Consider the following 25,963-nt stretch of genomic DNA (forward strand, 5'->3'; position numbering starts at 1 on the left):
AGCAGGATGCCAGGGGCTTCCCAGTGTTCTGTGATGGCAAAAACAACCCACTGGCCTCCCCTCTCCCCACAGAGCTTGCCCACACGGCAGCACAGCCTCATCTTTGGGATGGCAGAATGTCCTACAAAGGGACAGGCATATCCAGTAGTCCTGTCATGTACCAAGGTGGTGAGTGAGGCAGGCTGCACAGTTCAGGATATCCATGCTATGTAATGGGAGCCCCACAAAGTTAGTGGAGTCACAGCATGGCTGTTAGAGGAAGGGCTTCCAGCCTTTCCTTCCACTGACCCTTCATGATTACTGGGCCTACTGGTGCTATAGGTTTTTGTATGGAGCAAGGAAAGATAGCTACTGATCAGCTAGATAAAAGGTTGAGGAGAAGGGGAGGCACCTGGATAGCCCTAAAATAGTCCTTGCCAATAACATATTGCCAGGAACAGTCCTGAAAGAGCCACATAAGCAGTTTGCTGTCAAAATGCCACTGCCTGGGGAAGCTCTTCCGATACCGGGCCTCCAGATCCCTCACCTGACCCACATCACCCTCTCTGATGGTGGAGCTGAGTGTGCCATGGGGCAGAGGCCTCTCCAGTCTACCACTTGGTCACCACTAGTCCCTTGCTCTTGCTGAGTGAAAGCAAATCGACTCATTCCCAACCCTTGTGCAGGGGAGGGAGGAAGCCTGTTTGATAACCTAAATCCGAGGACAGAGCAGAGCTGCGAACAAAGCCTGTTTCAGGGGTGCCCTGTATTTAAGAAAGCCAACTGAAACACACTAAATATTTCTTCCAACCCTCCCCTCATCCCACTCCCAAACCCAGACTGCTAACTGTTTAGGTCCCTATGTTGAGGCCAGGAAATCAGAATTTAGTGCTAAGTTCTAAAAGACTTTACTGATTACCATTCAAATAGTTATCTAGGAGCAAAGACAGGTGAGGCCCAGTGAAGCCTTGGGGATGGGCAGAAGGGTAGATAAAAAGTCATAAGGCACTTTTTTATTTTTATTTTTGAGACAGGGTCTCACTCTGTCACTCAGGCTGGAGTTCAGTGGCACAATCAAGACTCACTGTGGCCTTGACCTCTTGGGCTCAAGTGATCCTCCTGCCTCAGCCTCCTGAGTAGCTGAAACCACAGGAATGCACCACCACACCCAGCTTTTTTTTTTTTTTTTTTTTTTTTGAGAAGTCTTGCTCTGTCATCCAGGCTGGAGTGCAGTGGCATGATCTCAGTTTACTGCAACCTCCACCTCCCAGGTTCAAGTGATTCTCCTGCCTCAGCCTCCCAAGTAATTGGAACTACAGGTGTGAGCCACCATGCCTGGCTAATTTTTGTATCTATCTTTTTTTTCAGTAGAGATGGGGTTTCACCATGTTGGCCATGCTGGTCTCAAACTTCTGACCTCAAGTGATTTGCCTGCCTCAGCCTCCCAAAGTGTTGAGATCACAGGCGTGAGCCACCACGCCTGGCTTTTTTTTTTTTTTTTGGTAGAGACGAAGTCCTGCTCTGTTGGCCAGGGTGGTCTCAAACTCCTGGGCTCAAGCGATCCTCTCGCCTCAGCCTCCCAAAGTGCTGGGATTACAGGCATGAGCCACCGTGCCCAGCCCATTTTTTTTTTCTTAGTGATGGAAAAGATAATAGGAATGCTGCTGCAGATAGAGAATTCAGCTGCTTCACAGAGAACTGGAATGCTATTCCTTTTTCATTTTCCTGCACCAGCTGTGCCATTTTGCCATATTTTTTTTCATATGCATGTGTAGGACACCCACCTCCTTCACCCTGGCCGTTCCCTGAGGACAGGAAAACACTGTTATTCTCTGGGCCTCCCCCCGTGACCTTTCCTGAACAAACACTGTGAGGACCTCTGGTGGAAGAAATTTAATAGTCACTCAATCCGTAACTTAATTTTTGCTTGAAAACTTTATTAAAATAAGGATTAAACCTGAAAAAAGAACAATCAGAATGCCAGCCCTTTGCATAAAATCAGCAAGAAAAAGGACAGAAAGAGAAAAAAGAAGAGAATCAGTCCTCCCCACTTCTTCCCAGAGACTTAGGCGGGGAGGAGGAGAAGACCCGCTGCCCTGCAGTGCCCGCAGCCTATAGCGGGGAGAGCTGTGGGCAGGTTCTCCGTCTCAGGGCTCAGTGGGCTATAGAGAAGTAAGTTCCCACCAGAGCAGAGGCCCAACAGTCACAGATACCTAAGCTAGAGAACAGATTATCCTGAGGGGATATAAACTCCAGGAAGTTGATCAGAGAACAGGAATTTGGGAACAAACAATTATTCTGAAAGCCTGGAGAGCCTGAAGAGGCAGGGGCCATACACACGAGCCTCTAACTGCCCTTGGGTGCCACGATCTGCTGGACATAGTTGACAACATTGCTGTGGAGCTGGGAGGCGGTGGATGCAAAGGTCTCCTTGGCGAGGGTCTGGGCCACCTCACTGCCACCCATCATTGCGTGGTACAGCGGAAGTGTATACTTCTGCTTCCCCTGCAAGAAACACACATACACATGCCTAAGAAGCTTGCCTGGTGGGTCTGTCCAGCCCTCCTGCCCCCAGTGCCAGTCTAACAGCAGCCATGGCTAGGTGCTAAAAGGGATGTGGGTATCACAGCTGGAATGAGGAGTTTCTCATCAGAAGTGCTCTAATTCAGGCATCTTCATGGGGGCCAAAGATCCATGGAGATGGATCTCAATATGCATCCCAATCCACACTAACATGGGGATGTCTACAGTCAACAAAACGAATGAGTTGGGTTGACACAATGGGATTCCAGACTTCTGGAAAGGCGTAGGTGCTGAGTCACCAAGTGTATAGCCGATATCAACGGCTGCAGCAAATAAAGCTCACAGCCGCATACGCTCCAACTGCAGTCAAACAAAGGAAAACCCACAGGTCAACCCACAGGTCAAATTCACACAAATATAAGCCAGCGACATCACAAGTTCCTAAAATCCAGAGCCTTGAGGAAGCCGTCAAAGGGCTCAGAATATCCCCAAACAGGCACGCAGCCCTGACTTTATGCAGAGCAATGCTTCATCTCCAGTCCAGCCCCTCCCTGCTCAGGAATCTGATGACATTCAGTTCATCCTGAGAGCCTGGGGCCTTTCCTCAACAGGGCAACTTTTACATAGTGACAGAGGGTCTGGCTGCTGTCCCAATCATGCCCAAGTCACAGGGCAGCAGGCACCTATCCTCCAAGCCTTTGTTCCTCTTGCTCCACCTCTGGCCCCTTTCCCTCTTGCGTTTCCCATATGACGCTGTTACCCTCTTTCCCGCCTCTGGGTTGGCTCTGGACAGCTTTTTCCCCTGGGGTCTCACCAGCTGAATTGCAGAAAGCTCTGCAAGCCTGCGGGCCTCCTCTTGTCCCTAGGGCAATGCCTTCAAAGCCATACTAGTAAAGAGGCTGAGTGGTAGTGTCCTCAGGTCATTTGCTCCTCCCTCTGTGCCTCAGATGAGTCCTCGATGAGCCCTGCCCACATGATTACTTCAAGTGTGGCTGAGTGGGTCCCGGTGTGCTTTCGGGAACAGCGAGGCAGGGGTCACCCACCTGGTTATGCAGGAACTCCTTCACTTTCCAGAAATCTTCCTGGTGGTCATTCTTAAGGACGATTTGGCCCCATCGTAGCCGGAGCTCTGCATTCCGGGCATTTGAGATACTTGGGTATGTCTCTCCAAGTTTTCTCACATTCCCTGGAGAAGAGAAAGAAATGGTTTGTGGCTGGTCACGGTAGGTCACGCCTGTAACACTAGAACTTTGGGAGGCTGAGGTGGGCGGATCACTTGAGGTCAGGAATGTGAGACCAGCCTGGCCAACATGGCGAAACCCTATCTCTACTAAAAATACCAAACAAAATTGGCCGGGTGTGGTGGCGCACGCCTGTAATCCCAGCTACTTGGAGGCTGAGGTGCTAGAATCAAGAATCACTTGAACTCAGAAGGCGGAGGTTGCCGTGAGCCAATAGCACCACGGCACTCCAGCCTGGTCGACAGAGCAAGATTAAAGCAGACATATTCCCCCAATATCTGTCCCATTTTTTCTACCACTCACCTGCTAAAAGTCATCTTGGCTCTAACTTTTTTTTAACCCGTTGGTGAATATTACGTTGACTGAGCAGCCACAAAGCATTAGTGGTTGAGAGATTTGGATGACTGGGTTCTGTGCAACCTGTTTGTACCTCAAGTTCATTCTCTGTCACCTGGGTATTAACATCACACCACCTACTTCCCAGAGGAGTTGTGGGAATTAAATGACTTAATAGACACAAAGGCCTTACAAGAGTCGCCTGCAGGAGCTTCGGACTTGAGCAATGCCAGGCTTTGTGACTTTGTCCTTGTGATGCTTATAAGTAGAACCCATAACCTCCCGATGGCACATTCCTTGTGGAGTGCCAGTCTCCCTAGTGTACGTGGCAGTCCCCTAGGGGCAGGCATCACTACTTTTTGTGAGCCTCCCTCTAGCCCCTGACATAAAGCTCTGCACACAAGGAGCCCTGGTTCACCATTTTTTCTTACCAGGAGGGAGAGGGGATTTCTGGAGGATCTTATCCAGGAAGTAGACCAGCTGGTAGGTCTTCCAGGGAGAGATGGCCACAGCCTCAATGGCCTTCATGTCCAGCTCGTCGGCTGCCCACAGCTGGGCTAGCTCTTCTGCAGGCTTCATGAGTGAGTCTCCAAGGGAGAGATCAGGGAGGTAAGGGGGCCAGCCAGGGCTATTCAGCCATCGATCAAACTCAAAACCTGTTTGGGAGGACAGAAAACACTATCAGAATTCTCTGGCCAGGTTACGGTCAACTGGTTCAAGCAACTCCCAGAGACCTCAAGTTTCTCCTCTCTCCATCCCAAACTCTTTCCCCAGCATTTAACATTACTTTACCATGTAACTATTTGCTCCAGCAGGGTCCTAGTTTTAATGATATCTAGAGACTGTGCTGTTTCGACCGTGAAAGTGCTTTTCGCTCCAAATTAGCACTGTGTTGTCAGAGCCAAGTTGGTGGATGCTCTATTCACGTGCACATTCTCCTACCGATCACCACAACCACACTGTACTTAAGCACCCGGGCTCTAGGACCAGGCTGCCTGGGTTCCTACCCCTGCTCTGTCATTAACCAGCTGGGAGGCCACGGGCATGTTACTTCACCTCTCTGCACCTCAGTTTTATCTATAAAGTGGGGGTGATAGGCCCTGCCTCAGTGACGGTTATGAGGATTACATGAGCAAATAAACATTAAAAGCTTAGCGTGTCACCTGATGCATAGTAAGTACTCTGGAATTATTAACTATCATTAGCTCTGGAGTCCCATGACATTAAAATGCAAGCCTCCAACCGAACAGTAGGTGCTGCTGAAGGCCTGACCAATCCTACTGTCAGAGGATGTGGACTTCATCAAACCAACAATAGTGTGACTCGAGGTTCAGGTCACAGCAAGAAGTGGGGGTATGTCTAATGGACTGTGTCATCCATGACAGGACATTTTTCGTTTTTTCTTTGGAAGCGGTACCTCCCAGGCAGAAATTGGGGGCTGGGCGCAGTGGCTCACGCCTGTAATCCCAGCACTTTGGGAGGCCAAGGCAGGTGGATCACCTGAGGTCAGGAGTTCGAGACCAGCCTGACCAACATGGAGAAACCCTGTCTCTACTAAAAATACAAAATTAGCCGGGCGTGGTGGCGCGTGCCTGTAATCCTAGCTACTCGGGAGGTTGAGGCAGGAGAATCGCTTGAACCCAGGAGGCGGAGGTTGCGGTGAGCCGAGATCGTGCCATTGCACTCCAGCCTGGGCAACGAGAGTGAAACTCCATCTCAAAAAAAAAAAAAAAAAAAAAAAAGAAAGAAATAAGGAGGGCCACTGGGGTTGCCTTCACTCAGAAGGCCGTAGGATGGGGTGCTGCCTCCGCTCCTGCCCTGTGAGTTTTAGCTTGGGGCAGTGGTGCAGCAGCAGCAGTGGCAGCTCTCCGGGCAAGTTAAGGGTCTGACTATGCGTGTCCAGGTTTGAGGAAAACAAGAGGAGAGGAGAGAGTAAGGAAACAGACTGGGAGAAAATGAGGCAGAAAGGAGTCAAAAGAGGTCATTTTTGTGGAATAAATCCCAGGATTCTGGGTTTGCTTCCCAAAATGCCCCTACCTAGCTGACTCTGACCCAGTGTTTTCCCATCCACCACCACCTTTCCGAGTGTAAATGAGATCTCATTCTCTACTATTTTTTAGAAGCCTGTGGTCCAGTTCCTCTGCTTACCTGGAATGATATCCACTCTCTTTTTCTTAAGCTCAGGGAAATATTCCAAGTAGAAGTCCAGAAAGTCATCGGCTAAGATGCTTTGGAATTTGAATTCATGCACATAGGCCTGTGAGGAGGCAAGGCTCTTTAGACCCTCTCTGGCCCCGTGGGGAGTGGTGTCCCTCTGTGTCCTGGGTGCTCCTCCAACCCCTTACCTCTTTCACCCCCTGCCTCTACCCTTGGTCAGGCTCAGTGGCTTTATCCTCTCCTCTTCCTTCTCCCCTCATGTGACTATACCTTGAGAAAATTGTCAAACTGATCCTGATCACCCACCAAGTGGGCCAGGTATGAGACAAAGCAGAAACCTTTCTCATAGGGGGTCTCATTATAGGTGTCGTCCGGGTCAACGCCTGGCAGAGGAGAAAGCAGACAAGATTTGAGCTTTTGTAGCCTGTCACCCATAACGTTCTTCTCTAGCTCCACAGTCAAAGACTAGCAATGGAAGAGATCAGAATTCAGCTTCCCCAGGGACAGCAAGGCCAAGGTGTCTAGATCCTGGCCTCTCTCCAGATCCTGGCCTCTCTCAAGGCCAAGACTCTCTCTTAAGATCTCTCTCTCAAGGCCAAGATCTCTCTCCAGATATTGGCCTCTCTGAAGGTTACTTCCAAGATCTCAGAGGGCCATTCACTGTGGATCTAATATGAAGACAGAGAAACCAGCCTTCCAGAGGAGCAGACACATTTCCTTACTCCCAGGATACACTTTGTATGGGTAGGTTCCATCAGCTCTTCCCACTGAGCACCAAGCTGTGTCTTTTCCATCCCTATTGGTCACCACCTAAATCCTCAACCTCCCCTCCCAGATCAATGTGTTGTTTTTTTTTTGTTTTGTTTTGTTTAAGACGGAGTCTTGCTCTATCACCCAGGCTAGAGTTCAGTGGCGCAATCTCAGCTCACTGCAACCTCTGCCTCCTGGGGTCGAGCGATTCTCCTGCCTCAGCCTCCCCAGTAGCTGGGATTACAGGTGTGCATCACCACACCCAGCTAATTTTTGTATTTTTAGTAGAGACGGGGTTCTCCATATTGGCTAGGCTGGTCTTGAACTCTTGACCTCATGATCCGCCCGCTTTGGCCTGGGATTACAGGCGCGAGCCACCATGCCCAGCTAATGTGTTGTTTTTACAGCTGTTTCAGGCTAAAACTATTACCAGTCTCTAAGAAATTCATCTGCACACTTAACAGCATCAAGGAACATGAGCTTCAATTGCATAAAAAGGTTTCAGATTAGTCACACATGGAATGAAGGAAAATGTTAAGAAGTAAAAAGATCTGAATTAGGAGAGAGGACCCGGATCTCAGTTGCAGTCATGCACTGATTAGGTACATGACCTGGACAAGACACTTAACTTGTCTGGCACTCAGTCCCGTCCTCTGTAAAATAAGGCTAATGCTTTTACTCTACAGAATCCACAGATCTGCCCTGATGATCATGAAGGAACGGGAAAGAGCCTGGTAAAATGATATGGACTTGTACAAACGCAAAGCAATGGTGAAGTCATCACGAACCGCACAGACTGGACAGAACTCCTATCTGGCTGCAATGGCTTGGGTTCAGTCAGCCCAGGGGCCAGAGAATTGGCTAGAAAGAGCTCTGGAGTGCCCCTCCCTCCAGATAAAGTATTCTAAGTGTGCACTGATCAACATGAAGTTCGCATTAACTTGGGGCTCCAAGCTCAATTGAGGGGAGTGGGTGTCAGACAGAGGAGCCTCCTGGACCTGGTTCAATCTTCACGCGGAGCTTGTTGAGTGGGTTTTCCTCTCCAGTGATGTCCATGTGCTGACGCAGCAGAGCCCGCCCCGTTGCAGCCTCCAAGCAGGTGTACGCAGCACCTGGTGCAGAATCAAACGTAAGCCCCAGGAAAGTCTGTCACCACATCCAAGTGTATTTTCCTGACAGAGACACTGTGCTGCCTCCTTGTGGCCTCAAGAAGAACAGCGACAGATACCTGAAGCTTAATAACATTACCCTCCTGGGGACCCAGGGCAAATAGGAACAGTTACAGAGAGCCTGACACAGTCCCTAGCTCCCTGTTGCTGTGGGCTACAAAGAACTTGGTTAACTCAGGCTGTTGGTCTCTCTCCTAAGTGAGGACTGGGGGAATCGCACCTTTCTGACAGTTACCTTTCCTTATCAAAGTACTGTATTTTTATTTTATCTTATTTCATTTATTTTATTATTTTATTTTATTTTTTGAGACAGAGCCTCACTCTGTCGCCCAGGCTGGAGTGCAATGGCGTGATCTTGGCTCACTGCAACCTCCGTCTCCTCCCGGGTTCAAGCGATTCTTCTGCATCAGCCTCCCGAGCAGCCGGGATTACAGGTGTGCACCATCACGCCCAGCTAATTTTTGTATTTTTAGTAGAGAGGGGGCTTCACCATGTTGGCCAAGCTCAAACTCCTGACCTCAGGTGATCTGCCCGCCTTGGCCTCCCAAAGTGCTGGGATTACAAGCATGAGCCACCACGCCCGGCCCCCGGCCTTATTTTTAGAAAATGATTTGATCTTTTTTTTTGAGACAGAGTCTTGTTCTGTTGCCCAGGCTGGAGTGCGGTGGCACGATCTCGGCTCACTGCATCCTCCACCTCCTGGATTCAAGCAATTCTCCTATCTCAGCTTCCCAAGTAGCTGGGACTACAGGCACACACCACGATGCCTGGCTAATTTTTGTATTTTTAGTAGAGACGGAGTTTCACCATATTGGTCAGGCTGGTCTCAAACTCCTGACCTCAGGTGATCCACCCGCCTCAGGCATGAGTCACTGTGCCTGGCAATGACTTGATCTTCTGTGAAAACTTAGAATTATTTTTCATCTGACTGTTTCTGTCAGACAAAAGAAATGATCAACCTCAAATTTTTAAGGATCTGTAACTCTCCTTCTGCATTAAAAACAATGACTGAAGGAACAGTGGAGGGGTGGGGCACAGGGTTTTGGAACCAGCCAGCTCTGCCCTTTCCTAGATGTTTTGACTCTGAGTAAGTGACTTAGCCTCTCTCAGCCTCAGTTTCTTCAACTGTACAATGGGATAAAAATATTTGCTTGCAGGATTCCTAATGGCTGATTAAGATATTCACAAACAGGCTCTTGCTATATATATTCTGAATGAAAGTATAGAATTTGTACAAACTTTCTGGAAGATAATGGACAATATGTACTAAAAAGACTATGTAATTTAAAATGTTCAGGGCCGGGTGCAGTGGCTCACAGCTGTTGTCTCAGCACTTTGGGAGGCTTAGGCAGGCAGGTCACTTGAGGCCAGGAGTTCAAGACCAGTCTGGCCAATATGCCGAAATCCTGTCTCTACAAAAACATAAAAACTAGCCGGGCACGGTGGTGCATGCCTGTAATCCCAGCTACAGGGGGTGGGATGTGGGGGAGCTGAGGTGGGAGAATTGCTTGAACCACGGAGGTGGAGGTTACAATGAGCTGAGATTGCAACACTGCACTCCAGCCTGGGCAACAGAACAAGACTCTGTCTCAAAAAAAAAAAAAAGTTCAGACCCAGAAATTATGTTTCTAAGAATTTATTATTATTGAAATCATCTGATATGAATAGACATTTATATGTAAGGAAATTGTAACCAGTAAATTTTAAAAATCCATATATGCAGCTATAGAAGAAAATCTAATGGGCTGGGCGCGGTGGCTCACGCCTGTAATCCTGGCACTTTGGGAGGCCGAGGCGGCTGGATCACCTGAGGTCAGGAGTTCGAGACCAGCCTGACCAACATGGAGAAACCTCATCTCTTCTAAAAATACAAAATTAGCCAGGTGTGGTGGCGCATGCCTGTAATCCCAGCTACTTGGGAGGCTGAGGCAGGAGAATCGCTTGAACCCGGGAGGCGGAGGTTGAAGTGAGCCGAGATCGTGCCATTGCACTCTAGCCTGGGCAACAAGAGCAAAACTCTGTCTCAAAAAAAAAAAAAAATCTAATGACCTGAGGAAATGTTTTTTTTTTAAAAAAAGTCAGTTGTCAAACCATGTATGGTTTGACAATTCATACATACAGAAAAATGTTGGATACACACTACTGCCTTGTCTCTTCACACCCACTTGTATTCTGAAACCCCATAAGGAGATCACACTGGCCCCACAGGTTAAGAATGGGAGGCAGAGTCCTTAGGAGAGGGGTGGGCACTTTACCAAAGAGGATGGTGGAGATCCTCCTCTGGGCGTACATGGTGAAGCCTTCGTTGAGCCAGAATTCACCCCAGTTGGCGTTGGTGACCAGGTTCCCAAACCAACTGTGGGAGATCTCATGGATGATGACATCTGCCAAGGAGCGGTCCCCAGCTAGCAGGCAGGGGGTGACAAAGGTCAGACAAGGGTTCTCCATTCCTCCAAATGGAAAGGACGGTGGCATGAAGAGCAAGTCATACCTGCCGAGAAGCGGGGAGGTCACCGAGAGGCCCTGGCTTCCCGGAGCAGACCCTACCTCGCTTCCCTTTCCAGCCTATTTCCAAGGCCTAAGAGATGCAGTCACTAAACAGGCAGAGTACGATTTCGGGCCCAGTGCAGATAATAAAGCCCAGGCTCCTCAATGCTTCTCCCACGTGGCTCCCCTGCGTTGCTGGGACTTCCCTCATCCAGGTGGTGTCTGCTCTCCTGGAGCTCACTCTCCAGGCATTTGTTTCCCTCTCTCCTTCCAAGCAGGTGTGGAGGTGGTAAGTGTATTATCAGCTCCATCACATGGAGTTCCCTGGAGGCCAACTTGTGGTCATAAAGACCAACGTGGAGCCTTTTATCTAAGGAGCCTAAAGTCTGAAGATGTCAAAGTTAAAAACAGAGTGTGGGGAAACTTCCAGCAATGGGAAAACACAGGTCAACAAAGGACCCTGACGGTGCTGCCCCATCTCAAACTTGGCAACTGCAGGTCACATTTTGAACACCTCAAGAACCTCTTCTCTGCTGGGCCTGGTGGCTCACACCTGTAATCCCAGCACATTGGGAGGCCAAGGTGGACAGATCACCTGAGGTCAGGAGTTCGAGACCAGCCTGGCCAACATGGTGAAGCCCTGTCTCTACTAAATATACAAAAATTAGCTGAGTGTGGTGGAGGGCGTCTGTAATCCCAGTACTCTGGAGGCTGAGGCAGAAGAATCGCTTGAACCCGGGAGGTGGAGGTTGCAGTGAGCTGAGATCATGCCACTGCCCTCCAGCCTGGGCGACAGAGCAAGACTCCATCTCAAAAAAAAAAAAAGAACCTCATCTCCTGGTCCTCTCCTCAGCAAGTGAGGAGCCTGGCTCATACCCTCCTCTTTTCCTCCTCTCCTTCACTTCTGGGATCAGGGAAACTTGGCTCTGGGGGGCAGGAGGTGGAGAAGCCACACGAAGAGGAAGAATGGAAGCCAGGGACTCAGTTTAACAGGAGACACTAGAGTCAATGTGATACCACACCTTCCCCAAACATAAGGTCCAAAAAGCTTCTCTCCTGTTGCCAAAAATTCTTCTATCACCCCGTTGTACTCCTCCTTGGCAGCATCAATCAGGCAGGGCTCAGCCCACACCCGGCTCCTAAAGACAAGAGAGCAGAGAAAGCAGAATGGTGTTTAGAGACCATCGCAGTGACCTGATCCTGAAAGCACCTGTAGGAAATTGGCCTCCACCAAGTGAATGTCACAATGCAGTCAGCCACAGTGACGGAGTGCAAGATCAGATCACCACACAGATCCAAGAGACCGCTCACCACACCTGAGAAACAAGAACCCAAGACAGCCTCATGGAGGTGGAACCGTGCTACACGGTTATGGCTTCACTACTGAATGCGATCTTGCAAAAGTGATTTAACCTCTCTGAGCCTCAGTTTCCTTATCTGTAAAATGAGTGAAGATTAAATAAGACAACACACAAAAGCCCTTGAAACAGCAGTTTATACAGTAAATTTTAGTTTTCTTCTCCCTACTTATAGGAGAGATAAGAAAGCGTTCTAATAATAGAATCTGGAATTGAATAAAACCTTAAGAGACAAACTTTTTTATTTTTTTTTAAAGACAGGTTCTTGCTCTGTTGCCCAGGCTAGAGTACAGTGGTGTGATCCAACCTCTGCCTCCTGGGGCTCAAGTGATCCTTCCACCTCAGCTCCCCAACCCCAGTAGCTAGGACTACAGTTGCACGCCATCGTGCCTGACTACTTTTTTTATTTTTGTAGAGGTAGGGTTTCGCTATGTTGCCCTGGCTGGTCTCAAACTCCTGGGCTCAAGTGATTCACCTGCCTCCGCCTCTCAAAGTGCTGGGATTACAGGCATGAGCCACTGTGTCTGACCCAAACCTACTAATGTTAATAGAAATTTGTTAACTGCCTTAGGTAAAATAATGGGATTGTGGTTATAAGGGAGAACGCCTCTATTCTTCAGAGAGGCACACAGATTTACTTGCTTTTAAATGGTCTAGCAAAAATAAAAACAAATCCACTCATAAAACTAATATGACAAAGTAGATGGTTCCATAGGTGTTCAATGCATCATCCTTTCAATTTTCTAAATATTTGAAATTTTCCTAATAAAAAGATAGGGAAACAAAGGTGGCTTGGAGGAAACAAAAAGAAAAACAAAACAAGAAGATCCAGTCTAATGGAAAGATGCAACGGACTCAGGGCTCCTGCAGCCAAAGACTCTGCTTGACCAAGAGCCCCTGGCTGCGCTGTAGAACTGCTTTTCCACACGGACATATGAATGAGACTGGCTGGGCCTGGTGGCTCACGTCTGTAATTCCAGTACTTTGGGAGGCCAAAGTGGGCGGTTCACCTGAGGTCAAGAGTACGAGACCAGCCTGGCCAACATGGTGAAACACCATTTCTACTAAAAAAAAAAAAAATACAAAAAAAAAAAAATAATTAGCAGGGCATGGTGGTGTGTGCCTGTAATCCCAGCTACTTGAGAGCCTGAGGCAGGAGAATCGCTTGAACCTGGGCGGCAGAGGTTGCGGGGAGCCAAGATCGCACCATTGCACTCCAGCCTGGGCAACTGAGTAAGACTCTGTTTCAAAAAAAAAAAAAAAAAAAAAAAGAGACTGATGGCAAAGTGGGATGGGTCCAGGCCAGGATGAGGGAAAACTTCCTCTGCCTTTGCTGAAGCATAGGAACTATTCTAACAGGAAGAAAAGATACAGGGGAACCAGTATCAGGTACTTCTCAAATATCAAAAGCAAAGACCTAGCCATGGAACACCGCATATGCATGTGACGAAGCACCAAGAGTCTGGGATTACTCGAGGACAGGAACAGACTGCAATGGGGGAGGCAGTGGCAGGAGGTGGGACATGAGAGGCCCAAGAGGGCCGGGTCATAAAGAGCCTCAGATGCACTGTTACAGAATTGGACCTTCAGAGCCATGGGAGCATTTTAAGCCAACAAGTGACATTATCAGATTTAATTTTAAGAGATCATCCTGGCTGCAAGACACAGAAAATATGTTAAACTACCAGAATGGGTGAGCTTCTCCAAGGAAAGCATGTAGAAGAAAAGAACAGGTCAAGGACAGAGCCCTGGGCAACACCGACACACAAGGAGCTGGGCAGAGGAGTCAGGGAAGGAGATGAGAAAGGACTAACCAGGAGGCCTGACAATCAGCATGGGTGGTATCACAGAAGCCAGAGGAGGGTCAACGGGGGCAGAAGAAAAACAGCAGAACATGAAGGCAAGGGCTAAAAAGCATCACATGGGTTATCTGTATTGAGGCGAATGGCCCCTCTTACTACAGAGTTTCAACAGCATGGCAAGGGTGGGAGGCTGGATTCCAATGGGTTGTAGCAATAAATGATTGTGGGGTGGGGGGGGTTTCAAGAAGTGCAGCCAGTGAGTATACATGCCACTCAAGTCACCTGGCTACAGAGGGAAGGACAGGGTGTTGTGCCAGAAGAGAATATGGAGTTAAGGGTTTTTTGTTTTTTGTTTGTTTTTTGAAATGGAGTCTTGCTCTGTTGCCCAGGCTGGAGTGCAGTGGCACGATCTCGGCTCACTGCAAGCTCCACCTCCCGGGTTCACGCCATTCTCCTGCCTCAGCCTCCCAAGTAGCTGGGACTACAGGCGTGAGCCATTGCACCCGGCCGAGTTTTTTTTTTTTTTTTTTTTGGCCTTTTTTTTGAGGTGGAGTCTCACTTTGTCACCCAGGCTGGAGTGCAGTAGTGCAATCTTGGCTCACTGCAACCTCCACCTCCCGCGTTCAGGTGATTCTCCTGCCTTAGCCTCCTGAGTAGCTGGGATTATAGGCATGCACCACCATGTCCGGCTGATTTTTGTGTTTTTAGGAGAGAAGGGGTTTCACCACGTTGGCCAGGCTAGTCTCAAACTCTTGACCTCAGGTGATCCGCCCACCTTGGCCTCCCAAAGTGCTGGGATTATAAGCGTGAGCCACCACGCCCAGCCTTGAGTTTCTTTTTTGCTTTGCTGTAGATCTAAGAGAAACTGGTGCCTGTCTAGAGGGGGAGGCATGGTCCCAGCTACTCTGGAGACTGAAGTGGGAGGATTGCTTGAGCCTGGTAGCTTGAGGTTCAATGGGCTGTTATTGTGCCACTGCATTCCAGCCTGGGCAAGAGAGCGAGGCAAGAAAAGAAAGAAAGAGAGAAAGAGGGAGAGAGGGAGGGAGGGAGGGAGAAAGAGAAGGGCAGGGTAGGGCAGGGCAGGGCACAAGAAACCCTGTAGCCACCCTCAACCCTGGGTGTTAGGAGAGAAAAGTCACCAAAGATGATGTGACAGAACACCAGACAGAAAAAGACCATGGGATGGCAGTCAGCGTCTTCAAGGAATTACTTTGTGAGCTGTTCTCCCACCACCTTGGATATCGAAATTACCATAGTCCTTCAGCCCAGTGGACTCCAGCTTGCTACAACTAGAAGGTTTAAGTCAGTCATCCAAGATAACCCCAGCAGGACACACATTTCTGTCAAAATAAATGAGGATGCTCTCAGTCAAGCTGCAGTCTCACTACCTGTAGTATATTGCAAAGAGCACTGGATTTGCAATGGAAATACCTGAATTTTAATTCCAGTTTTGCCAACTAGTGGTCCTGCACAAGCCACTCACCACAGCCTTGGTTTGCTTATTTTTAAAATGTAGAAAGTATCATCCTCATGGGGTCTGTGTAAGGATTAGAAGAGATTATACATAAAAGGGCCTACTGGGATATACTCATAATTCCCCTCTGCCCAGGATTTTCCTCTTGCAGTAACAGGGACTGGGATAGGTGGCATACCTTGCCAGAAGACCCTCCCATTTAATAAACCCCCACACGGCCAGGCGCGGTGGCTCACGCCTGTAATCCCAGCACTTTGGGAGGCCGAGGTGGGTGGATCACGAGGTCAGGAGTTCAAGACCAGCCTGGCCAACATAGTGAAACCCTGTCTCTATTAAAAATATAAAAATTAGCCAGAAATGGTGGCACGCACCTGTAGGCCCAGCTACTCGGGAGGCTGGGGCAGGAGAATCGCTTGAACCCAGGAGGCGGAGGTTGTGGTGAGCCAAGATCATGCCACTGCACCCCAGCCTGGGCAACAGAGCAAGATTCCATCTCAAAAATAATAAATAAATAAATAAACCCCCACAAGACCCTACGATGTGACCCAGGAGGCAAGGACTGTCCATCTAATCAGGGAAGGAATAAGGCATTACCACCAGTTAAGTGGATACTGTCACCTAGTTCGATATACCATGTTGTCATTTTATTACAGGCAGTATAAAAAGAAATCATTATCACTCAGTATCTTTAGAATCTATTGTTCTCTCATTTCCCATTAATAGTTCATACTCTTACAAATAGAATCTTAGTAAGGGTATTCTTGGAAACGACATTCCTTTACTTATCTACTTGCTTGTCTATTGCAAAGATGATATCCTTTTTGTTATTTCTCGCCCTGCCTATTAGGAAGACAGCCCTTTGTGAGAGGAGGGCACTTTGTCTTTCCAGACTGGTATTGTTTTGAGTGTGTGCACTGGGAGCAGATGCCAACGGAATCCCTTTTATTATTCCATCTGATAACCAGAAACTAAGACTCATGATACCAGCAGTGCCACTGAGCCCAGTTATGAAGTCTGAGGCTTATAACTAATCTTGTCAAGGACACCACTGCCTCTAGGAACTGGGAGCAGGGCCAGAGATAAAGAACAGCAACAGTGCCAGGAAAAGGTCACGGCTTCACCGTCCAGCCTGTGATGCTCCCACATTGGGACCAAGCTATGGTGGCAGGTAACATGAGAGCCAGGAAAAACCTATACTCCTGGTCAAACCTCTTTTCTCAGGAAACCTTACAAAATCCCTTTTTATCTTCACAAGATCCATGTAACTTCACGGAGGCATTGCTGTCACCGTAGGCTTAGACTCATGCATCTGCTGTAGACAGGAAGGAGAGTCCGCTTCCCTCTTAGAGGGAAATGATACCAAAGTTGTTATTTCCAGGAACTACGTGCAAAAGAAAATGGGGAAGATTTGGTACAAAGATAGGAAAGTGGATATAGCTGCTAGAAGGGCATTTAGAACTTAAAGATATTAATAAAGATCCATTTCCCAGGCTGGGCATGATGGCTCATGCCTGTAATCCCAGCACTTTGGGAGGCCAAGGCGGGTGAATCACCTGAGGTCAGGAGTTCGAGAGCAGCCTGGCCAACATGGTGAAACCCCATCTCTATGAAAAATACAAAAATTAGCCGAGCATGGTGGGGCATGCCTGCAGTCCCAGTTACGTGGGAGTCTGGGGCAGGAGAATCGCTTGAACCCAGGAGGCAGAGGTTGCAGTGAGCCGAGATCGCACCACTGCACTCCAGTCCAGCCTGGGCAACACAGCAAGACTCCATCTCAAAAAAAAAAAAAAATCCATTTCCCAAAACTGCAGCCTAAATCCCAACATCCTTCTGTAAGGCAGCCCAGGACAGCGCTACTGCTAGCAGGGATGATGATCTCATTCCAGGCAGCAGGATTAGAACTGGAGAGAGGGAGTGAGAAAGGCAGGGAGAAAAAGAACACTTCCTCCAGTTGTGCTCATGCTGCATAAGATGCAGAAAGGCTCTGGACTCAGACAGAGGATCCAAGACTGCCCAAGAACCACCCCAGCAGGTCCACTGGTCAGAGTCCTCCTCACCTCTGAGGCCAATCCAACCTTGCCTGTGGGGTCTTTGTCTCCTACCTGGGTCCAACTTCAGCCGAAACCAGCTCTCCGATGGCCAAAGCTATCAGATAGGAGGGGATGGGCTGACACATCTGGAAGAAGAACTTATTTGGACCTCTCTTCTCCCAGGTGCTAGCACTCATCACAGCTGTGAAGCCATCTGGGACCTGACAACAGAGAAAGCTTAGGAGATTTTACCTGGAGAGAGTCTCCTTTTGATTAGTTTGAATAAGAGCATGACCGGCCACCTGTGTGTGATGATAATGGCCCGGAATCTATCTTGGAGAACACAAAGGTTTCAAGAAACTAAATCTGTGCTCAACTGATGGGATTTAGAGGAAGGCTACATACAACTTCAGTAGGTGGAAGAATTTAAAAGTAAGCAATTTTTCAGAAGTACCACTGAATGGATATAATAATTTACCACTGAAATGTGACCTGATTGATAGATCTGAAATCATTTCTTCATCCCAAGGGCAGGTGCACCTAACCTTAGTCTCCTTACCTCAATAAGAGCTGAATACTTGTATTTAACAGCAGGTGTGTCGAAGCAAGGGAAGAAGGCCCGGTTTAGGACAGCCTGGCCCTGGGTGTACACAAAGGGCTTCTTCTTTCCTGCTGTCTGCTCGGGAGCCAACCAGCAAACCTAAGTGAAAAGAAGAACATTCCAGAACTGACATCTCCCACACGAGCTCAGTCTGGCCAGAGAAGTGAGCTGGCTGGAATGAGAGAATTTTAGGTAATCCTTAAAACCTTTCTGCCAGCCAGTCTGGTTCGAACTAGAAAGCTCTTTCCTCTGTGTATTTAGTTCACCCTGGAATCCAAGCCAAAGTATGACATCCACTTCACAGGGCAGAGCCACCAGAAAGGGTCCATTCCTCACTGCATCCCATGGGTCATCTCAGAGACCCTGGACCTAGCCTCTGACACTGTCATCTGTACCCTATCTGTGTCCTTCTCACTGTAGTAGTTTCTCATCAAACAAAAAACTACTGAAGCAACTGCATTTGGACTTGTGGTAAGACACAGAAAAGCAGAACTCAACTGGGAGTCAGTGATTAATATGTATTTTTTGTTTGTTTGTTTGTTTGTTTGTTTGTTTGAGACAGAGTATCGCCCTGTTACCCAGGATGGAGTATAGTGGTGCAATCTCGGCTCACTGCAACCTCGACCTCCCAGGTTCAAGCAATTCTCATGCCTCAGCCTCCCAAACAGCTGGGACCACAGGCGCGTGCACCACCAAGCCCAGCTAATTTTTGTATTGTAGAGATAGGGTTTCACCATGTTGGCCAGGCTGGTCTCCAACTCCTGGCCTCAAGCAAACCGCCCACCTCAGTTTCCCAAAGCACTGGGATTACAGGCATAAGCCATCATGTCAGCCTAATATATGTTTTCTTTTCTTTTCTTTTTTTTTTTTTTTTTTTAGACAGAGTTTCACTCTTGTAGCTCAGGCTGGAGTGCAATGGTGTGATCTCAGCTCACTGCAATCTCCGCCTCCTGGGTTCAAGCAAGTCTCCTGCCTCACTCTCCCAAGTAGCTGGGATTACAGGCATGCACCACCACACCTGGCTAATTTTGTATTTTTAGTAGAGACGGGGTTTCATCACGTTGGTCAGGCTGGTCTTGAACTCTTGCCCTCAGGTGATCTGCCCGCCTTAGCCTCCCAAAGTGCTGGGATTACAGGTGTGAGCCACTGCACCTGGCCTAATGTGTGTTTTCTATTCCTAAAATTTACCTTTTCATAAGAATTGTATTTTATATGATAGGCACTGGTTATATGATTCTTTATCTGTGTTCTGTTAGCTCTTAAACAAAAGGCAAATCTGGGTTGGGTGCAGTGGCTCACGCCTGTAATCCCAGCACTTTGGGAGTCCGATGCAGGTGGATCACTTGAGGTCAGGGGTTCGTGATCAGCCTGGCTAACATGGTAAAACTCCGTTGCTACTAAAAATACAAAAATTAGCCGGGCGTGATGGCATGCACCTGTAATTCCAGCTACTCAGGAGGCTGAGGCAGGAGAATTGCTTGAACCCAGGAGGCAGAGGCTGCAGTGAGCTGAGATCATGCCACTGCACTCCAGCCTGGGTGACAGAGCAAGACTCTGCCTCAAAAAAAAAAGGTCAAATCTTAATGATTTATAACAAAACCCAGTTTTTGCCTATAGCAAACAGGCATTCATTTACCTGGAAGCCGGGCAGGGTGGAGCATAGGTCAGTAACAAATACCATTCAGAATTTAGAAATGGATTCAATTACTCCAGGATGATTGCATAGGGGAAGAAAACTCTGGCTGGACCTTCAAAGACACGCAGGATTGAGATGGCTGGCAAGGAAAGGAAGGGAGGAGACATTCACAAGGAGATGAGCAGCAACATGAGCAGAGGCATAAACAGATGCAGGCTCCGGATGCAGAGTGGGGGAGGCAGGCCTGGGCAAGTCTAATGAAGGGTTCTGAACACAGCGGTGTCTGAGACCTATTTTAAGAGGCATAAGGAAGCTACGTTGGGATGCTGGGTTTTTCTTTGAGTTTTTGTGCGTGAAAAATTTAATTAGTCTCCTTATGACAGGTACAGTGCAGTATAGAAAGGGATGAGAGAATAACGTCACAGTGGAGAAAGTTGATAAACACTACTTCAGCCAGGGGACTGAGGTCAATGCTGACAGTCATAAATCATGTGGATACTATGCGCCCTCAATACCTGATGAAAATGGCACTTTGGCCAGGCGTGGTGGCTCATACCTGTAATCCCAGCACTTTGGGAGGCCGAGGTGGATGGATCACCTGAGGGCAGGAGTTCAAGACCAGCCTAGCCAACACAGTGAAACCCTGTGTCTACTAAAAATACAAAAATTAACCAGGGTGGTGGCATGTGCCTGTAGTCCCAGCTACTTCAGAGGCTGAGGGAGGAGAATCGCTTGAACCAGGGAGGTGGAGGTTGCAGTGAGCCAAGATCGCACCACTGCAGTCCAGCCTGGGTAACGAGAGTGAAACTCCATTTCAAGAAAAAAAAAAAAAAAAAAGAAAAGAAAATGGCACTTTACCTCTGTGAATTGCCCCTCAAAACCCATAATCCCAATCTAATCATGAGAAAACATCAGATAAGTTCCAATACAGGGGCATCCTACACTATACCTGGCCAACGCTCCTCACAACTGTCAAGGTTGGCTGGGCTCAGTGGCTCACATCTGTAATGCCAGCACTTTGGGAGGTCAAGGCAGGAGGATCGCTTGAGGCCAGGAGTTTGAGACCAGCCTGGGCAACACAGGGGGACCCTGTCTCTACAGAAATAATAAAAATAAAAAAAATAAAAAACAAAAAACTGGCTGGGAGCAGTGGCTCATGCCTGTAATTCTAGCACTTTCTTTGGGAGGCCAAGGTGGGAGGATTGTTTGTTTGAGCCCAAGCGTTTGAGACAAGCCTGGATAACACAGTGAGACCTCATCTCTACAAATAATAAATTCAAAAAATTAGCTGGGCGCAGTTGTATGCACCTGTAGTCCCAGCTACTTAGGCTGAGGCAGGAGGATCACTCGAACCAGGGGGATCAAGGCTGCAGTGAGCCATGATTGTGCCACTCACTACACTATGGCCTGGGTGACAGAGCAAGACCCTGTCTCAAAAAACAAACAGACTGTCAAAGTTATATCAAAAACAAGGAAAGTTTGAGAAACTGTCACAGTCCCAAGAGGATACATGACAGCTAAATATAATGTGGAATTCTGGATGGCTTCCTGGAACAGAAAAAGACATTAAGTAAAAACTAAGGGAATCTGAAAAAACTGTGGACTCCAGTATCAGTACTGGTTTATTAATTATAACAAATATATTATTATACTAATGTAAAATGATTCAATCTTGGTTAATAATATATCAGCATTGGTTAATTGTAACAAATGTGTCATACTAATGCAAAATGGTAGCAAGAGGGGAATCTGTGTGTATATGTGTATGTAGGGAGTACTGAACTGTATACGGGAACTCTCTGAACTAGCCGCTCAATTCTGCTTTAATGTTTTAAAATATAAAGTCTATTAAAAAAAAAATTAAGCCAGGCATGTTGGCTCATGCTTGTAGTCCCAGCACTTTGGGACACCAAAGTGGGCAGACTGAACCCAGGAGTTCAAGACCAGCGTGGGCAACATGGCAAAACCCCATCTCTACAAAAAATAACAAAAATTAGCCAAGTGTGGAGGTGGCAGGTCTGTGGTCGGTCCCAGCTACTCAGGAGGCTAAGGTGGAAGGATCACTTGAGCCAGGGAGGTCAAGGCTGCAGTGAGCTGAGATGGTGCCACTATACCAGTCAATAAGAACTGATCAATTGACTGATCATTGAATGCCATCAGTCAGTGATGTTTTTACTGATCAGCTAGGAAATGAGAATTTTTTTTTTTTTTTTAAGAAGGCGCCTCACTCTGTCACCCAGGCTGGAATGCAATGGCATGATCTCAGCTCACTGCAACCTCTGTGTCCCAGATTCAAGCGATCCTCCTGCCTCAGCCTCCCAAGTAGCTGGGTTTACAGGTGTGAGCTACCACAACCAGCTAATTTTTGTATTTTTAGTGGAGATGGGGTTTCACCATGTTGGCCAGGCTGGTCTCAAACTCCTGACCTCAGGTGATCTGCCAGCCCTGGCCTCCCAAAGTGCTGGGATTACAGATGTGAGCCACCGCACCCAGCCTGGAAATGAGATTTTTAAAAAGAACAATGTAGGGAGCTTTTTGACCCCTTCTCAAAAAAAAAAAAAAAAAAAAAGAAACACAAAAGTTAGAAGTAAGAGCTAACACAGCTTACTTACCATGTACCACCCAACATATTAGCCACTTATGGAAAGACAACTCATTTAACATATGTCAAGCACTTTAGACTAGTGCCTGGTTCATCTTATTAAATATTAGCCATCATTCCCCCTCCACCAAAATTGCTTACTCATCACCTTTGCTTTTTTTTTTGTTAAAACAGGGTCGCACTCTGTTGCTCAGACTGGAATGTAGTGGTGTTATCAGGCTGTGAAAGGAAAATCTCTTGGGCCCCCAAAATCACTAAGGAAAACTCAAGCTGGGAACCACTTAGGGCACACCTGCCTCCCATTCTATTCAAAGCCACTACTCTGCTCACTGAGATGGATGCATATCTGATTTGCTTCCTTTGGAAAGGCTCATCAGAAACTCAAAAGAATGTAACCATTTGTGTATCACCTATCTGTGACCCGGAAGCCGCTTCAAGTCTTCCTGCCTTTGCTTCAAGTCTTCCTGCCTTTGCTTCAAGTTGTCTCGCCTTTTCAGACCCAACCAATGTACTTCTTACATATACTGATTGATATATCATGTCTCCCTAATGTATAAAACCAAGCTGTGGGTGGGGCGCGGTGGCTCACGCCTGTCATCCCAGCACTTTGGGAGGCCGCCGAGGCAGGCGGATCACGAGGTCAGGAGTTCGAGACCAGCCTGACCAACATGGTGAAATTTTGTCTCTACTAAACAATACAAAAATTAGCCGGGTATGGTGGCGCACGCCTGTAGTCCCAGCTACTAGGGAGAGTGAGGTACGAGAATCGCTTGAACCCAGGAGGCAGAGGCTGCAGTGAGCCGAGATCTTGCCACTGCACCCCAGCCTGGACAAGAGTGAGACTCTGCCTCAAATAAATGAATAAAAGAAAGACTAAACTGTAAGCACGTAGTTTACTATGAAACTTGCAACCAACTCTACCTGAGAGATAACTGGCAGCCACAGCCTAAGGACTCTCCAGGAAGGATTTTCTGACTCTTACAGACATAAACCACGTAACTCCATCCTCTTATTTCCAATATTTGCCCCGTCCCGAAAAAAAATTAAAGAGTAAACCAACAGTGAGAAGGCCAAATGATTATAATGCTTATAGCACCCTAATTCCAGTTCTCACTTTTACTCAAATTCTTTCGTTAATCAAATCCAGGACTTCACAGGAGGAACAAAAACAAAGATATGAGCTTTAGCCGTGGAACTACAAGGCAACACAGAACAAAGAGCTAGATCAGCATCTGGCTAATTCCAGAGCCACCATAAAGCAGAGATAAGGTGGCTGATAATCAGGGACCTCGGCCCAAAAGTCCAAGACAACACTAAGTGAAGTGCATGAACAATAGGTCATCTAGAAAGCCACGGAAAATGTTAGAAACGGCAGTGTGCGATGAGCGGGAATGCGGCGCAATCTAGACAAGCCTCCAGGGCCAGGGAGGAGACGCGGAAGGACGGAAAGGGCGAATGATGCGCCGCCGAGTGGCTGGAGGAGTCCAGAAGAAGGAAACCAGGCAGCCGGGGAGGAAAAGAGAAAGCAAGGGGAGGAGGCCTAGAGGCGGCGCGCGCGGAGTAGGCCCCTCTAGGGGGACGCTCTGGAAGATCCTCCCTGTCCCTCCTCCCGGGTGGGGTAGGTGCGGGTGCAGGGCGGCTTGGGGCCGGAGGGGCGGGCAGGCAGCGGCGGGCGCAGTCCGGGGCGCACTCACCCCGGGTCCCTCCCCGACGCGGTAGGTGAGCAGCACCTGGAGGCGCTCGGCGGCGCGGCAGGGCTGCGGGAAGGACACGCACAGGGCCTGGCCATAGTGCGAGAAGGGCTGCGTGTAGAAGCTCACGGGCTCCGCGGGCGGCTCCTCCGAGCCGGGCCGCTCCCGCCGCAGCGCCGCCGCCGTCACCTCCAGGCACTGGTGCGAGTCCAGCCGCAGCTCGGCGGCGCCCTCGGGCTCCAGGCAGCGCAGGTCCAGGACCGCGGTGCCGCTCAGCCCCCGGCTCCCTGCGCCGGGCCCTGGAGGCCCGAACTCAGCCCGCAGGTCCAGATGCAAGTGCAGCAGCTCAAAGGCCCGGAAGTTGGAGGCCGAGGCCACGTCCACCGCCTGCGCCGAGTGCAGCGGCCGCCGGGCCGCGCCGCTGCCGGGGGAAGGCTCGCCGCTCGCCATGGTCCGCAGCGCCGTTGCTCACCGGCCGGGCCGCGAACCCGAGGGGAGCCCCGCCCCGAGTGCCGCGGGCCCGCCCCCGCCGCGCGGGCCCCGCCCCCGAAATCTGCTCCCGACCGCATCCCCTCCCTGCGCTCTACCGCCCACTCTTCTAGCTGCACCGGTGCCTCGGGACTTGGGACAAAAGAGGCCGGTGGGATCGTGTGGCCCACGTTTGCCCACCCGTATCCTACTGAGGTGTTCCAGTCGTTCGGGTGGGGCACGCTTTTCTGCTGACCCTTCCTGCTTCCTCATCTAGGCAGCGGCGAGGACTGAGCCCTGGCTGGGAAGGTCTGAGTTCCAGATCTCACACCCTGCGATGGGCCAGTTGTTAGGACTGTGTGTCACCTTGGGCAAGTCGCGCAAGAAACATGAATCTTCCCGAACCGCTTTCTGCACCAGTAAAATAGAGTCATAATATCTGTGTATCTCACGAGGTAATGTGAGAACTCTACCAGGTAACCTGTCTAACACACTCGGCGAACAGTAAAACCCTGCACAACTTCACGGAATTCACACTGGATAGAGCCTCGTCCCCCAGCAACTCCAGGCACGCCTATCTTTCTATTCTTGGGTTAAGGGACAGGAATCAGCACCGCGCAATTTAAGGCCTGGCTGTCCATCGCATGTCACTTCTATTTCCCTTACTGTATTGTACCGCTTATTGAGCTAGGGTATTCTCCACTGAATACTTTGTTTCTCTTCTGTACCAGTGGGTTGCAATGGGCCTTCTATGAATAGGAGCTAATCAACGATGATGTGTTTACCGTTCAGTTAGGAAATGAGATTTTTAAAAAGAACAACGTAGGGAGTTTTTCATTAAGGGAAATAGTATTCTGTTCTGTGCTTCCTAGTTTTATAGAGTTGAAATTATTTTATTTCATGAAATAATGCTTATGGTAGATAATTATTTTAATATTCCATGTAAATTCAATGCCAGGGTTTTTTGTTTGTTTAACTCCAGAAACCTTAGAAACCTGCTTTTCTGTAGCATTGAGAACAGCGCTTGGTACATATTAGACATTGAATACTCCTACCTTGAAATTATTCAGTTTTCGATGTAGTGCACTTTTGTTGAGTATCTACTAGACACCAGTTGTTAAGGTAAGTGCCTGGGGTACAGTTTGAATAAGTCAGGCACAATTCTTCTTCCTGTGGTGTTTATAGCCTAACTCACATTTTAGCACACGCACAAGAAAACAGGTCACGACACTTCCACGTGCTGTGCTTGATATTGGAAGAAAAGGATGCTGGGGAGCACAACGGAGAGATGCCTAGCCTGATCCTTCTAGTTAAATATTGACAGAGGGAAGAGGATGTCATCCTTAGCTAAAGGGTAAAAGATTTTAGGCTGGGTGTGGTGGCTCACGCCTGTAATCCCAACACTTTGGGAAGCTGAGGCGGGAGGATCGCTTGAGCCCAGGAGTTCAAGATGAGGCTAGGCAACAGAGGGAGACCCCCCCCCTACAAAAAAATTTTAAAAAATTAGCTGGGTGTGGTGATGCACACCTGTGGTCCTGGCTACTCAGAGGATGAGGTAGGGGTATTGCTTGGGCCTGGGAGGTCAAGGCTGCAGTGAACCATGGTCATACCACTGCACTCCAGCTGGGGCAACAGAGCAAGACCCTGTCTCAAAAAAAA

The 25,963-nt window shown here is 48.6% G+C and overlaps 1 protein-coding gene across 2 annotated transcripts; it reads right to left on the reverse strand.

Moving 5' to 3' along the window:
• Positions 1-1,895: 1,895 nt before the first annotated feature.
• Positions 1,896-24,352, reverse strand: RNPEP (arginyl aminopeptidase). Of its 2 annotated transcripts, XM_054462146.2 has the most exons (11): positions 23,840-24,352; positions 17,866-18,006; positions 17,379-17,527; positions 11,665-11,781; positions 10,411-10,646; positions 7,985-8,098; positions 6,507-6,619; positions 6,228-6,336; positions 4,511-4,735; positions 3,546-3,688; positions 1,896-2,484 (listed from the first exon to the last, which is right to left on the reverse strand). In XM_054462146.2, exons 1-11 carry the CDS (start codon positions 24,284-24,286, stop codon positions 2,326-2,328), a joined length of 1,953 nt encoding a protein of 650 aa, XP_054318121.1. In that variant the 5' UTR covers positions 24,287-24,352; the 3' UTR covers positions 1,896-2,325. The 2 variants fall into 2 exon arrangements, with proteins under 2 accessions (XP_054318121.1, XP_054318129.1); XM_054462154.2 differs by lacking the exons at positions 17,379-17,527; positions 17,866-18,006; positions 23,840-24,352 and adding an exon at positions 15,054-15,077.
• Between the last annotated feature and the right edge of the window lie 1,611 nt (positions 24,353-25,963).

This window comes from Pongo pygmaeus, chromosome 1, assembly GCF_028885625.2.
Source record: "Pongo pygmaeus isolate AG05252 chromosome 1, NHGRI_mPonPyg2-v2.0_pri, whole genome shotgun sequence".
In the NCBI taxonomy this organism is placed as follows: Eukaryota; Metazoa; Chordata; class Mammalia; order Primates; family Hominidae; genus Pongo; species Pongo pygmaeus.

Coding starts and splice junctions, on each gene's coding strand:
- RNPEP (XM_054462146.2), bottom strand. CDS start 24,286: ATGGCGAGCGGCGAGCCTTCCCCCGGCAGCGGCGCGGCCCGGCGGCCG. Junction 8,099..10,410: donor GATCTCCACCATCCTCTTTG/GTAAAGTGCCCA, acceptor ATTCTGCACCAG/GTGCTGCGTACACCTGCTTG. Junction 4,736..6,227: donor GAGAGTGGATATCATTCCAG/GTAAGCAGAGGA, acceptor CCTCCCAAACAG/GTTTTGAGTTTGATCGATGG.